The sequence below is a fragment of the Colias philodice genome, chromosome 27 (genome assembly GCF_061535455.1).
Source record: "Colias philodice isolate Cphi_HAF_F1 chromosome 27, ilColPhil1 Martin Lab GWU primary, whole genome shotgun sequence".
Lineage (NCBI taxonomy): Eukaryota > Metazoa > Arthropoda > Insecta > Lepidoptera > Pieridae > Colias > Colias philodice.
Window position 1 is genome coordinate 3,920,371 of NC_143112.1, and position 15,352 is coordinate 3,935,722.

Here is a 15,352-nt window from a genome sequence, read left to right on the forward strand (position 1 = left end):
TAGCCACTTTTTGTTCTAAAAAGGTAGTGCTTGCCACTTTATCGAATACTAAAATATCGATAAATAAAAAAATTAAGTTATAAAATTGCTTGAAGATAATTTAAGATTCGTTTAATTTTGGATTATGGATAGGTAATTCCAAATTTTAAGATTCGTTTAATTAGGAATTATTCATTTGCGATGCTTATTGACTGCCTTGCATTGTATGGTAGTGGTATTTATAAAAAAATATTATTAGGTATTTCGGTTTAGGTTATTTTTATGGTTTCGTAAAAAGGTACGTATTTTTTCCTGTTTTCATAGATTCATTCATAGAATTATACGGAACCCTTCGTGCGCGAATCTGACTTCCACCTGGTTGATCTTTTTACAACTCAATTGTCGTATCCTACTAATATTATAAAAGCAAAAATATATAAGAATGGACATTTGATACTCCTTCACGTAAAAACTACTGAATGAGTTTTTATGGAACTTTACAATTATATAGTTTAAACATCAGAATAACATAGGTATAGGCTACAATTTACCGCGGGAAAATAACTCATTCCTCCGTTTAAAATAAATTGCTTCAAATAAAACAAATAAACATTAATTTTTTGTACAACATTTTATTTCGATACTTAATTACCAAATTACAATATTTATTATTTAAAATAGATGCCACCTTAAACTTGTGGCACAGCATCTCTGCAAAGCACTTTACTTTTCTTCCCGTCTGATTCGAAATGATTTGAACATGGCCGAGAATGTTTTGAAGGCTTCCAATTTTCCCTGTGCTATAGCTTTAACCCAAAACATCTTTTAATTGTTCTCAAGCCAGAAACCTGCAAATAACAATAAAATCCATACTTAAATACCTTTTTTTTTCTCCTAACCTAAAGCAGTTATTATCAATGAAGTACTTCGTACCTACTCAAGTATCGATAATTGCACAACACTATGGAAGTTATATTTTGCATTTTTTCTAAAAACTAAGTTGATTATGATTTCATTTCAATGATTACGGTTAGATAAAACATAGATGATTATGAAAATAACGTAAATTAACTTATTTATAATACAATTAGCAAAAAAATTGATCAAAACACTAACCTGTGAAAAGACAAATTCCAATCTTCATCCGATTTCCCAGTACTACGGGTTTTACAGCCGTAAGCAACACAAGCCATGTTATCTTTAGTCAATTGTCTTTTCATCAAATAACAAATTAAACTAAAACACTCGTTTTTCACTTCAAAAAAAATAATTAAAATAACCAAGCGATGATCACCAGACTGGTGATCAAAACAAATTGAAATGGGCCATGTCATAAGTCATTTCAAACTGTCGAACTGACATATATCTGTCCTCTTTTTTCGCATGACATTTTGCCATAAGCTAAAAAGGCCAAACTAGTGCGTTATTGTTCAATTAATTGTTACTTCTCCAGGCTAGTTAATTGCTCCGAGGCAATAAACCTATAGAGTACTTGTATCGAGCGTATACAATTTACATATATTTGTTTCTCTCTATCTAAAGAAAACGTCGTATGAAAGAATGAGATAGCTATAGACTACAAGCTACGTTTCAACATAGTCATGGCACCATTTTTACTATAGGTACGTATCTAAATAGATAGAAGGTGATAGTGATGGGATGTGCTTCAATCGATAAAATCGTGAATGCATTTTGCATTTACGGTTTCGTGAAATAATAAATAATAAAAAAAAACAAAATTAATCATTAATTTCAGTTGAATACATTATTTGTTTAATCCTACGAATATAATAAATGCGAAATTATGCGAGAATGGATAACTTTCTCTTTCACTGCTGAACCGATTACAATGAAATTTTGTACATACACACATAGGATAGGTTTTATACCGGAAATCCCACGTGAACGGGAACTGTGCGGGATTTTCTTTAAAAACGCGGGCGGAAAGCTAGTATATTTTAAAATAAATTTTAAAACTTGAAATGTAACTAATTTAAAATAAAGATGGAAATGATGATAAAGTTAAAGGAGTGAGGAGAAAGGCACAGTCAGCATGAATTTTAACAAGTTCATAAAAGGACAGTCTTACAGAAAACATTTTCCTTACATCCTACTAATAAAGCGAAAGTTTGTGAGGATGGATGTTTGTTACTCTTTCACGCGAATACTACTAAACCGATTACAATGAAATTTGGAAAAATTACTTTTGATCCCGTAAATCCCACAGGAATGGGAACTATGCGGGTTCTTCTTTGAAAACGCATGTATATTAAGTATGTATTTCAATAGTAGTTTCTCATCTATGAGAACTGTCATTTAATCAACCGTTTAATTTTCACATAGTTACACATTTAAAGTAAATGTGTAAAAAAATTTCCAAATAAAAATTCACTCACACACAAATGTATTTATTATCTAAAGGAACAAAAAAAACGTAAGCGTAAGATTGCACAATTCTTCTAGAGTATCCATCTTGATAACACGCAGGCTCGAAATGCAGTGAACACAATCTAGCAAATTTCGACGGCGTCCAATCTACACGTCTCATGTTTTATACCCATTTTTTATTTAGCTCTGGAAATCTAAAACAAAATGAATTTATTAATAATCTAAAAGAGAAACAACAAACTAAACAGATAAGTCAAATAAAACAACCACGTGGTATTTTTTATTTTCCTGCTGTAGAAAATTTACATCTATTATTTGCAACAACAACTACATATAAATCTGATATAAGAAACAAAATAAATAAATCAACGTTAATATGAAATATATTCTTTGTCATAAATCGATAATATACGCTAGATGTGTTACAACACTACGGTGGTAAACAAAATGCCAAACGTGATAATATTGTGACATTTTTTAAAAATTATTTAATTCTTTTGTATTCCACAACCCCATAAAGTGGGTAAATGTTACAGTTACAACATAAACTTATAAAAAAGCGCTTGATAAAACCTTCAAATAGGGTTAGAACATAAATATTTATCAATTTGCTGAAATCACTTACCGATGGAAAGATATTTTTTCATTGTTTTCATCCAAAACTCCCATTCGACTAGTAATAGCCGGTAGCTAAACATACAATAGTCATTTTAGCACACTGACAAATAAAAAGAAACACTATACACTTTATATTTTCTAAATATTTCGTTAAAAACACTTGACGCACTGAGCCCACCAGCTGGTTGGAAAACAAACTGACTGCCGGCGCGCTACGTTTGAAGACAGTGCAGATACTCTATCGCTATCTCAATCTGACTTATGCTGTTATTGACTAAGAGTAAGTAGATTAGAAAATATGTATTTTGTTCTGTCTCAATATAAGAACTCTATAGGTTTATTCCTCTGAGGTATGGAGTGTCCGGGGTGTGATAATACTGCAATAAATTAGCAAAGGTATTAAATCTTAGAGTATATATACTATTATATACTCTATGCTCTAAGTATTAAATATTCACCTCACAGAAAACATTATACTTTAGGAAATATCGCAAATCACGATCTTCGTAAGGGAGGGATAATAAGGCAAAGTAAAAATTAAGTGACAAGTCGTTTATTGCTTTTGAAGGCAGATTTAAATAATACCTAAGAAAACTACAACAATCCAATACGAATTAAGCTATGTCAATAAATTTCTTACTCATAAGTATATTGGAAAATCATTTTAAATTACACACTAAAATAAATTAAATTATAAAGCAAAATTTCTAAGTAGTGATACTATGAAACATAGTAAGACTCCTCAAGATACAAATCATCATCTATTGGCAATTTAAAGTTTAATTCAGAAGACTTCTGTTCCGATCTTGCAACTTCATCTTTTATATGTGTTTTCATATGTTTCTCCAAACATACTTTAGTAGTGTATTTTATTTTACACATACTACATTGAAATATTGCATTTGTGTGATGACGTTTTACATGATCCACTTTCCTTGATGCCGAGATAAAGCTCTGTTCACAGAAATCACATTTATATGGCTTTTCTCCAGTATGTATCCGAGTATGATACAGTAAAGACTCTTTTGTAACAAATTTCCCCCCACATATTGTACATGAGAACTTTTTCTCCTGTGTATGCTTAACAATATGTGCTTTTAATCTACTCGGAGCCCAAAACTTTTTCTTACACCATTTACATTCATGAGACTTATAGGTCCCATGCTCATATTGTATATGCACACGTAGTGATACCTTCTGTGTGTACCTCTTATTACAGTAATCGCAAGTAAACTTAGCATTTGACGGTGAGGCACGAGTTTTCTGACCACATATATTTAATATCAAGTGTTTTTTGTAAGTCGTTTGACTTCTATAGACTCGTCCACAGTCCTTACAGACTATTTTTAATGTGTGACCGATTTCATGCATTTTCAAAGTGTGTCGATTAGTAAATGTTTTCCCACATTCTGAACACATTAGGTTAACGTGACTCTCACTTTTATGAGCTTCCAGAATAGACGCGGATCCAAAACTTCTCTTACAAATTGAACATTCATGATTCTTAGGTGCATGGACCCTTATAAAATGGTTCCTCAAATTGGATAATGATGGATAAGCCTTTAAACAGACTTTACATTTCATATTCAGTTTGTCATTTTCATCGTACATCATATCTTTTGTACGAATTGGAATTGAATGACGAGTTCTTTTTCTTTTCACTTTTACATCATAATCAAATTCTTCAGACATTAACTCAGATTTAATATATGCTTGATTTTCAATAATAGACTCGAATGTCTTTAAGGCAGATGTTGTTGATTTTGCCTGTTTCTTATCATAATACTGTTCTGTAGTAAAATACTTTGTATCCAGTGTAATATATAATGTATTTGCTTCCACATTTGAATTGGAGATATTTATACAATTTGTTAAACTATCTAAAATATTGTTGTAGGTCAGGGTATTTTCTTTTGACATCATAATAAACTTGTAACTATTAATAGCTGATCTCGCACAACTCTTGCAGATTGTGCTATTTAATAATATTCTATTGCAGGTCTGAAAAAAAAAACAATGCATTACTTAATCATAAACACACATCAAAATTCAAACTTTTAATATGACTAATTCTACAGCCTAATATTACTTCTTCAATAATGGAATTATGCAAATATTAACATACCTCTCCATCGAGAACCACGGACAATATATCAAACAATTTCATTGTAATTTCTGTATCTTTACTATTTAATATTATTTCGTCTTGTAAATTAATTTGGCTGTCATCAACGGTCTCGAAACACAGTGAACATAATTCTTGTTTCCCATTTATTGTATTGTAAAGAACGTTCGCCCAAGATACCATTTTTTAAATAGCGAGATGCACCTCTAAATAATCTTCTTGTTAATTATTCAAAATAAGTTTATAACAATTTGTGAAAAAATGCTAATTTGTCGGAGACAATCACGTATCCGATTTTGACCATTTAGACAATAGCTGTCAAAAAATTGCGTCACGCGTCAAGCTCAAGCCAAAGTCAAGCAATCAAATTGTCAGTGTCAACCAGAGACAGTACGTTAAGGTCCGGTCACACTGTATAACTTGCTCTGTGGGCAACGTGACGCATCACGGCGTTACTAGGCGACGTGTCACGGCGCAACATATTTGCGGATTGGTCAAATTTAGTTAAATTTTAAGATTCTAAAAGGAAAAAACGGAACCTCTATAGGATCACCTTGTTGTCTGTTTGTCCTTCAGTGTTAAAAAAAAAAATATTCATAGAGTTAGCACTTAGCAATAACCTCATTAATGTTTAAATTCTTTTGGAATCGTCCGAAAAGTATGGTATACCATACTTTGTACATACGGTGATTTTCGTAAATGGCTGCACGACGATGGTTACCTGTGCAAAAGTTAGCCTGGTACAAATGGTTGAATTGTTTTTTTTAAATCAACACATTCGCGTCGGTATGGCGAGCTGTAAGTCACACCGGAAAAGTATGGCATGACACTACCGCCTACTTCTTTTTTATGGGCTATCGGTAAATTCTAAAATTTTTGTGTTACAAATCGTTTGACTTTCGCTATTTTTACGACGAGTTCGACTAACGCCCACGCGACTAAGCCGCCGGTACCAGTGTTCACACCATCGTTTTTCTTTTTGTCATTGCATACTAAGACCCCTGTAGAACCGCCATCCTGTTACAAATGACTCGAAATTTTGTGTCAGTATCTCCCGGTCTATATATGCTTCTTGCTTGAAACTGTTGTCCTTCAGTGTTAAAAAAAAAAATATTCATAGAGTTAGCACTTAGCAATAACCTCATTAATGTTTAAATTCTTTTGGAATCGTCCGAAAAGTATGGTATACCATACTTTGTACATACGGTGATTTTCGTAAATGGCTGCACGACGATGGTTACCTGTGCAAAAGTTAGCCTGGTACAAATGGTTGAATTGTTTTTTTTAAATCAACACATTCGCGTCGGTATGGCGAGCTGTAAGTCACACCGGAAAAGTATGGCATGACACTACCGCCTACTTCTTTTTTATGGGCTATCGGTAAATTCTAAAATTTTTGTGTTACAAATCGTTTGACTTTCGCTATTTTTACGACGAGTTCGACTAACGCCCACGCGACTAAGCCGCCGGTACCAGTGTTCACACCATCGTTTTTCTTTTTGTCATTGCATACTAAGACCCCTGTAGAACCACCATCCTGTTACAAATGACTCGAAATTTTGTGTCAGTATCTCCCGGTCTATATATGCTTCTTGCTTGAAACTGATCATCAAGTTGCGTTGTAATCAATATGTCAATATGCATTATTACTATCTTATATATAAAAATGAATCGCAAAATGTGTTGGTAAGCGCATAACTCGAGAACGGCTGAACCGATTTCGATAATTCTTTTTTTATTATATTCCTTGAAGTACGAGGATGGTTCTTATGTAGAGAAAACGTAAACATGTACCACGGGCGAAGCCGGGGCGGACCGCTAGTAATATATATATATAATATATACTAGTACTATTATAGATATTCTGACAGCATGGCATGACCAATGGACAATGAGTAATGAGTAATGACATGACACTTGACAGTTGCAGACCGGGCACGGGCACTTTCGATGGAGTGTCAATTTTTCTTTTGCTAGGAAATTTTAAATAGAACTTGTGTATTATGAAATAAATGCGTGGACTGACATAATTATGCGATAATATTAATTATTTGGTGATATTGAGTTTTTCAATTTCCTGGGAAGGTTTATAAACGGTAAGTTATAATTTCTTTTTATTTTCCTTTTTTATATAATTATCCTTGTTCTTCCTATTCCTTTACATACATTTACATAGTAAAATTCTGTTAGGTAATAAAAGCTAAAATTTAAAAAAGTGCATACTTTTATAACATTCATTATATATTAGCACATAAATAATAATTTTATTTTATGCACTATCGATCGACAATATCAGATACTTAACAAATTTAGAAAAAACCAATCAAGCTGCATAACATCGAAGATATTTCTTATATTAGCCATAATAATAGCTAGGCTGGACAATATAGTAATTTTATTTCTTTTTAAATCATTACACAAAACTTTAATTAAAATTTCATATCCTGGGCCTATAGAACATTAGAATCCCTATTTCTTATTAAATTTACCCACTTAGATAAGCTAGATATAACATAGACTTAGATAAGCGGCTTTGCAAGCTGTAAATATTAAAATTATACATAAAAGCCGTCCTCTTCAATCAGTCTATCTTTTAAAAAAGCCACATCAAAATCCATTGAGTAGTTTTAAAGATTTAAGCATACATAGGGATATAGGGACAGAGAAAGTGACTTTGTTTGATGATGCTTCACCAACTGTGAGCCACTTTAACTATCAAGTGACTAGTAAAACAATCAGCCATTTTAATTATATATAGGACAGGCATTAAAATTTATTAAAATAACAAGAATGGAAAAGTACCAATTATTATTACAAAGAACAATAATTAGTTGGTTAAGGGCTTATCTATGTAATTGTGAACTTTAAACTTATTTTTTATCATTTAAATAATGTAAATTAGGGCCGATTTTTCGATGCTCGGTTAAAACTTATCCGTCTAATAAAGTATTACACAATAATATTAAAACGTCACGTAAACTGTCAAATACGGGCAATTAGAATACGTTTTTAAAATGGTAGTTTTATACATTATTAGATGAATAAGTTTTATCCAAGAATTGAAAAATCAGCCCTTAATGTTATTAACATATTCTATTTGTGTCGTTCAATCACATTTTTGGGCTATATTGTGGTCAAACCTTTTTGTAATTCTTTTATTGTGGTATGTCTAATACTTCTGTAAAAAATTGTAATAAAAAGTTACTCAAAATAAGCTCTAAATAATAATATTGTTCTGAAACAGCTCCAAGGTGCTGCTAAAAGCCTAGTATAAACTATAAAGTTTTTTGCCTTCATACATTATTTTTAATTTTGTGAACAATGTGAGAAAGAAATATCTATATATAATATTGATAATAACAATATTGAATTGACAAATGTGCTTTAAATCTGAGAGCGGCTCAATTCTTATGGAGAGAGAACACGAAAAAGGGGCAATAGGGCAGAATGTCTGCTAGTAAATAAAATAATAGAAACTGTCCTTTGTCTCCAAATATTACTTGAATACCTATAAGCAAACCTCTGATCAGTGAGGTCTGAATGTTAGGCCGGGACTCCACCAAAGCAGAGATGTGTGCGGTGTGCTGTGTGCTGTGCGAGAAGAGATGTTTTTCAGCTCGCGGGACTCCACCAAAGCGGAGATGTGTGCGGTGTGCTGTGTGCTGTGCGAGAAGAGATGTTTCGGGGTTCGCGCGGGGTTCTGCGGGTTGCTAGCGGGCGAGAGGGGGGAGGGTGATATCGCTCACTGCACGCCGCTCACATCTCTCGTCTCCACTGCGCGTCGTCCGCGCACAGCTCACATCTCCGCTTCCATCGCGACATACAAATATTACACATCTCCGCACAGCGATCTCCACTGAAGCTGAGCGGAGAGGAGACGTGTCAATAACTCAATTCTATTGGTTGTTTAAAAAACATCTCTCCGCTCGTCTCGTCTCCGCTTTGGTGGAGTCCCGGCCTTAATCGAATTTTCGTATAGTCGAGTTTATTGGATCTGACAGGATATTGGAAATTTGAAACGGGGCTTCCTTTAGTAAATATTATTACGCTCCTTTGTATATTATAATATATGACTCGCGATGTACCTATGTCTTTTTAGGTATAAATCTTTAAATAATATGATACTAGTAGGTTTGTGAAACTATTGAATTTCGCAAGTTTGATTTTACACCCGATTATAGACAATAGACCTTTAGGAATTTACTTAACTTTTAATCGGATTTATATGCTTTTCGTCCGCGGCCACGCCTGCTTTGTTTAAAACTTAACAAATTAATATCGGATTATAACGAAAAATAAATCGCGTTCGGAAAAAAATCTTCAATTACTTTTATTAAAAGTTAATATTAATATAGGGAGTGGAGTAGATATCAATGGCCCAAATAATGAAACATGGATCAAGTGACCTATAAAGGTTTCCGTATCGTATATCTGTAAGTAAATACATTATTTATGTATATTTAAATATTATATAATGACGTTATTATACGATTATGTAGTAAATAAAAAGATTATTATATTCTGTAGATATCTACAGTGCATATATACACTAAGCAAAAAAGTAAACATAAATTCAATTGAATTGGCAATACATGAAATTCACATATTATGCAATTTTTAACGAATGTCTATTACCCACAGTATAACATTATAACATTTGGCGAACATCCAAGAGTCAAGTTCACAATGCGGTAGTCACGTGTTTTGACAAAATTTTTAAAGCACGCCTGTCTAATTTTACGAGTTAAATATGTATAAATGTGTGTTGCAAATTTTATAATTATTACAACTGTGTATAATTATGAGTTGTGCTTCGTACGTTAACATTGAGATTTTAAAAAGGGTATTTTTAAATCAGGGGTACTTACGTAGAATGTTCATTTTCAAGTGCCTCTGATATCGATCGAGGCATTTAAAAAGAGAGCCTACCAATACCTTAAAAAATCGGCATTCGGCAACACATCTTCGGATACATCTGTAGATGCTTATGGGCTGTGGATTTGCTTCCCACCAGGCAATCCACATGCTCGTTTTCCAACTCTACTATAAAAAAAAACACTGGCATAAACATAATATTTGAAATCGAATGTGTTCACAATATAGGTCTACACTATCGTGATTGCATTTGCTCGCCTATCCAGGGGCGGATTTGATACGTTGGCCTAGGCCAATGAAAGATTGACCCCCCCCTGTGAGGAAGAGCAACAATTCTAATGATCGTAATTGCCATACTTGTAAATTTTTTCGCGAGATGCTGGATATGGACACATTCTTGAGTATGCGCGTACGCCAGTTGCGTAAAAAAAGAGCAAATTTTGCCGCCATAGGCCCGGGCCTACTCGGCTTATAGGGAAATCCGCCCCTGCACCCATGGTGAAGAGGGCCTATGAAATTCGCATTTCAGAGCCGTCCTGAAAGGTTGACGCACCCATATATGTATTTAAAAATTGGTCAGTCTCATTGTTTTTCTCATTATAGACCGGGAGATACTGACACAAAATTTCGAGTCATTTGTAACAGGATGGCGGTTCTACAGGGGTCTTAGTACGCAATGACAAAAAGAAAAATGATGGTGTGAACGCTGGTACCGGTGGGTTAGTCGCGTGGGCGTTAGTCGAACTCGTCGGAAAAATCGCCATCCTGTTACAAATGACTCGAAATTTTGTGTCAGTATCTCCCGGTCTATTATACTCAAAATTACAGAATCCTTGAAGCCATACCACGTTTCTAACTTACCTATTTAGGTATAAAGGAAGCGACATATTGTCGTCACGCAATTAAAATAACTTGCATAACAATGCCAAATGAAGAGAATAGAATTGACATATCCATTAATTAGTGCTCAAAATTACTATCGGTCATAAGATAGGTACGTGTAGGGCTATTTTTAAGTGTCATTGTGACGATGTCCCACCTGCACATCGCCGGCCAGTTTAGTTTTGTTTTAGTTGTAAGTGATTTGTGAATGAGTGCTATGAAGAGGGTTCTTAAACGCCAGTATAGTATAAATGGTACAGTAAATTTTGCTTATTTCTGTACATATTCAAAGGAGAGTAGGGAAAATAGCGGTGTATCGATACTTTGCGTGTAAAGATTAGTAGATTTTATAGTGAGTAAGGTCGCTTCTGTTGTGATGAAAGTTAATTGTTAAATTTTATTATGTAACGTTCGCGTTGCTTATTTATTTACAAATTGAACGGTTTGAAAGAATAAGCTTGTCCTAATTTATTATAATAAATAATCCGACGTTTCAGACATTTTACAGACAGTTGGGTAGGTGATAATAATTGTTAATTAAAAACCATGGGCGTAGCTAGCCATGGGCTTGGGGTGGGGCAAAAATATAAAATACTACTTACTGTATTTTGGTCGCATTTTTTGTGTCGACTGACGACTTCCGAGTGTGAATTTTCTTACGGATAAGTATTGTAGTTAGTACATAGATAATTTAGTTTTGTTAGATTTGGTTAGGTACCTTCCAGGTCAGAGGCCAGAGCCACCCTGCCTCACCATGGCAATGCCCATGTTAAAAAGTAAAAACAATAAAAAATTGCTTTTTAAAAATATTTTGTCGCCGTGAGATTGCAAAAATTATAATGAAACTTGCGGGAGTGAAAAATACTGTGATCCGTTACATTTAGTTTTAATTTAACACAATATTTTCGAAAGACTGTCCTGCGGAAATCTATAACGATGTTTACAGTTTTACTTTGTTATTTCGTGGTCGGTCATGTCTTGTTTGGAATTTGGATAGACGTTGTCTTGACGTTGTAAAATATTTACATTCGATTGAATAATTAAAACGTTGACCGGGTTGTCGCAATAGTTGTTTACTATGAAGTGAAATGAGGCGTGAGGGTGTGTGTAATACGGTGTGTACGTAATTATTAATATGATTTTGAATAACAATTGAATGAATGAATTTTTTTAGCTATCATTAAAATTAATGTAAATACGTGAACTCAACATGTGTTGGAAGTTAGTTGGAATCTGCGTCATGCGCCTGATACCCGGAAAAAATTAGTTCTTTTTTCTGGACTAGATTATAGTATTTGTACCATTTTCATTTACATATATCCAATCAGGTGATTTTGCGTGAAAGAGCTTCAATCAAACTTTCGTGTTTGTTATATGAGTAGGATAGATATGAGTACCGTACGGTAAACAGTTTTCCAGAGGATGAAAATAAAAATGTTTTATTTTTATTTTTTGAATGTTCCCAATAAATTAAGAAAAATAATTTTAATAACTTTATAATAATAATAACATGACGGTGCTCACACATCTCGGTGGCCGGTGCTCATAATTATCTGTGCTTATCATTTTTGGCGGGCAATAATGGCCAATAAAATGGCGCCGTTGATTACGCAGCGCAGGCCCCTCGTCGTGTAGATGACGTCACGCGACGTCATACAAGGTTGATAAGGGTCGCGGGCCGCGGGTGTGCCTTGCCGCGCCTCCTCAGTGTACCGTGACAAGCGCGGAAAAGCGCGCGTTTTGCGAAATTCCAAATTTGAATTTGATAGAACTGCGCGGGTGAATAATTGATTTTGTTTTTTTTTCTCTAATTTGCATACGAAGGTGTGGTGAATTTTTTGGAAACATGGATGATGGTAGGTTATTGATTTTTATGAACACAGGTTGTCCACAATTTTGTTTTTTTTTATTAATCCGAAAATGCTCTTATCTTACTGTAATAAACCGTAACAAATAATCTATGGTTCGTTGTTTTAGCTATAATTATGGTTTTATTTTTATGCGGTACATTTCAAATAAGTAGATAGGAAAAAAATCTGAGATTGTCTGCAATTTGTGTACAATGTAATTTACTAGCTTTTCACTACAAAATAATGAAACGATAAAATTTTATGTTGAATACGTGTCCTTCTTACTTTCCATTAAATTTTTAAAATTTTCAGTAAGAATGATATTTGTAACGTAGGTAGTTATTAACATAAAGATTTAAATAAATCATATAATGTAATCAATAAAGAGTAACAAATATAAAATAATAAAAATTCGTAAAAAAAATAATTAATAGAGTATTGTATGCCTGTACAATGTACATATATCTTTTATCAATTTTTATTAAAATGACACCTGTTTTAATATAAATAATAAATATAAGTACAGTATTGATATTTTGAGTAAAAGAAAGACACTGATCAACAATAAAACAATCCAATATAATACTGGATTCTATATTATAATATTTTATTCAAGTACATACTTATCTTTAAAATAGTAGGTTTTAATACGCCATTAACCTATAATCTTAATACTTCTTAATACTATTATAAAGGCGAAAGTATGTAAGTATGGATGTATGGATGTATGGATGTTTGTGACTCTTTCACGTAAAAACTACTGAACCGATTACAATAAAATTTAGCACACATATAGAGGGTAACTTGGATTAACACATAGGATAGGTTTTATCCCGGAAATCCCACGGGAACGGGAACTATGCGGGTTTTCCTTTGAAAACGCGGGCGAAGCCGCGGGCGGAAATCTAGTATATTATATACTAATGCCAATGGCACAAATTAGTAGTTATTATACAAATAGTATGCCTTTGTATGAAAAAAAGTGTTGACAATAATTCGTAGTACGTAGGATCATGTTATTGGACCTTGGAAGGTGCAAGACGTGAATATCCTTGTTTGAAACTTGATATTAATTATTTTTTTGCAAATCATACTGAATAAACCAATGTACCTAAGGAAAAGTTTGATTTTTATTCAATGACACTTGATAAAATTATATTTTGTATTTGTATGAAATGTTCTTTTGTTAGTCGCGCGTTCAAAAAAATTCTGGTCGGCTTTATTAAATTGGTAGAGAAAGACAAAGTTAATTTTGTACAATCCAGAAACTTTTACGTTTTGACGCCCCAGTTCATTTGGCGTCTAAAACAAATACATTTGGCGCCCTAAAGCCGGTACTGTGCGTAATAATATTATCCGTGCAAAGTCGCGGTCAAGAGTTAGTGAGAAATGTAGTATATATTCATTCTTGTGGTTTTACTGCGGTCTTGATATATGAGAATGAATTTTATTGATACCTTAGACTTAGTACGGTACGTGTTTGCTATATAAATAATTATAAAATTGCCTAATGAATTTTGTTTTGCATTCGTTTTACAGAATAATTTTATATAGTACTGTACTTAGTTACTAGATTAAATGTTTAATTATCTTTATGGTATTTATTCAAACAAGATAAGTGATTATATTGATCTAGATTTTTAAATGTTGAAGGGATATTATCTTTAAAGTTAGCTTTCCGCCCGCGGCTCTACTTATGTCCTCATAATGTTATTTCTTCTAATTTATTAAAGCAGTTTCTAATAAAAATGTAAATTGACTCTAATACCATATTTTAAATGTTCTAGCTTTCTTTCTATTGGTTATTATATTTAAAAAATATTAGTTTAACCATTTCTACATGAAAAATTATCAATTTCGCATTTAATTTTTTTAAATTGTTCGGCTGTATCAAAATTCTAAGTAGATAGGTAGATACATAATATTCTTTAATACAGTTATATAATAAATGATATCATTATATCTATAGAGGAATTTTATCAGTACATTGATTAGGTTTTCGTATTGATACTGATCGAAATGTATACAAAGTCTAGACCAAACATAATATTGAAAATAAAGTTTTATAAACGACCAGATAGAGAACTAGGTACATAGTTTAACTCTGCCAAAATGTTTGGTCATAGTTCCAAATTCTAATAGTTTTCTGTAGTATTATTTTATACGTCTTCATGTATCAAGAAGAAACAATATATACTTATATATGTATACTTCTTATGCCCTCTCTATAAGATCAAAAACTCTACCTGCGGTTCAGCTTCATATATCGTGACGTAACATTGATTCGACACATCTTAAAAAAAATAATAACAGTAACTAATACGCAGAAGGGTCATGCTAAAATACGTACGAAGTACATACGAACACATTTTAATGTAGAGACAAATTAAACTGTAACAAATGACAAAAACATTTAATTACATCACTCCTTAAACGAAGAAGACGTAATTAACACTATCTTCATGATTCCATAGTCCACGACACCCAATTAGTGATAAATTAATCGCTTCTCAGTAGGAAATACGCAATTTGATGATTAATTATAATTACTGTGTCATATTAAATCAGGCGGTTTCACATTTTCATATATTGCTACTGAGAAATGATTATTTTTAATTACATTAATAATACAATA

At 32.8% G+C, this 15,352-nt stretch overlaps 2 protein-coding genes and 1 long non-coding RNA gene across 5 annotated transcripts in view; 1 reads left to right on the forward strand and 2 right to left on the reverse strand.

Annotated features, from left to right (window-relative positions):
* Positions 1 to 2,371: 2,371 nt before the first annotated feature.
* LOC149476570 (uncharacterized) lies at positions 2,372 to 3,341 on the reverse strand. The gene is made up of 2 exons (XR_016317814.1): positions 2,993 to 3,341; positions 2,372 to 2,561 (listed from the first exon to the last, which is right to left on the reverse strand). It is a non-coding gene; the product is annotated as an uncharacterized LOC149476570 (long non-coding RNA).
* A 167-nt stretch (positions 3,342 to 3,508) lies between these two features.
* Positions 3,509 to 5,432, reverse strand: LOC149476571 (uncharacterized). The gene is made up of 2 exons (XM_089711837.1): positions 5,111 to 5,432; positions 3,509 to 4,986 (listed from the first exon to the last, which is right to left on the reverse strand). Exons 1-2 carry the CDS (start codon positions 5,291 to 5,293, stop codon positions 3,706 to 3,708), a joined length of 1,464 nt encoding a protein of 487 aa, XP_089567963.1. The 5' UTR covers positions 5,294 to 5,432; the 3' UTR covers positions 3,509 to 3,705.
* Positions 5,433 to 7,022: 1,590 nt separating this feature from the next.
* LOC149476572 (glycerol kinase 3-like) overlaps positions 7,023 to 15,352 on the forward strand; it is a 30,482-nt gene continuing 22,152 nt past the window's right edge. For 2 of the 3 annotated variants that reach the window (XM_089711770.1, XM_089711768.1), the window contains exon 1: positions 12,563 to 12,723. In XM_089711770.1, the coding sequence (XP_089567896.1) occupies positions 12,714 to 12,723 (10 nt within the window). In that variant the 5' untranslated portion in view covers positions 12,563 to 12,713. Of the gene's footprint in view, positions 7,207 to 12,562; positions 12,724 to 15,352 lie in introns of those variants that run through there. The other variant, XM_089711769.1, reaches the window with a different exon arrangement.

Coding starts and splice junctions, on each gene's coding strand:
- LOC149476571 (XM_089711837.1), bottom strand. CDS start 5,293: ATGGTATCTTGGGCGAACGTTCTTTACAATACAATAAATGGGAAACAA. Junction 4,987..5,110: donor CCGTGGTTCTCGATGGAGAG/GTATGTTAATAT, acceptor TTTTTTTTTCAG/ACCTGCAATAGAATATTATT.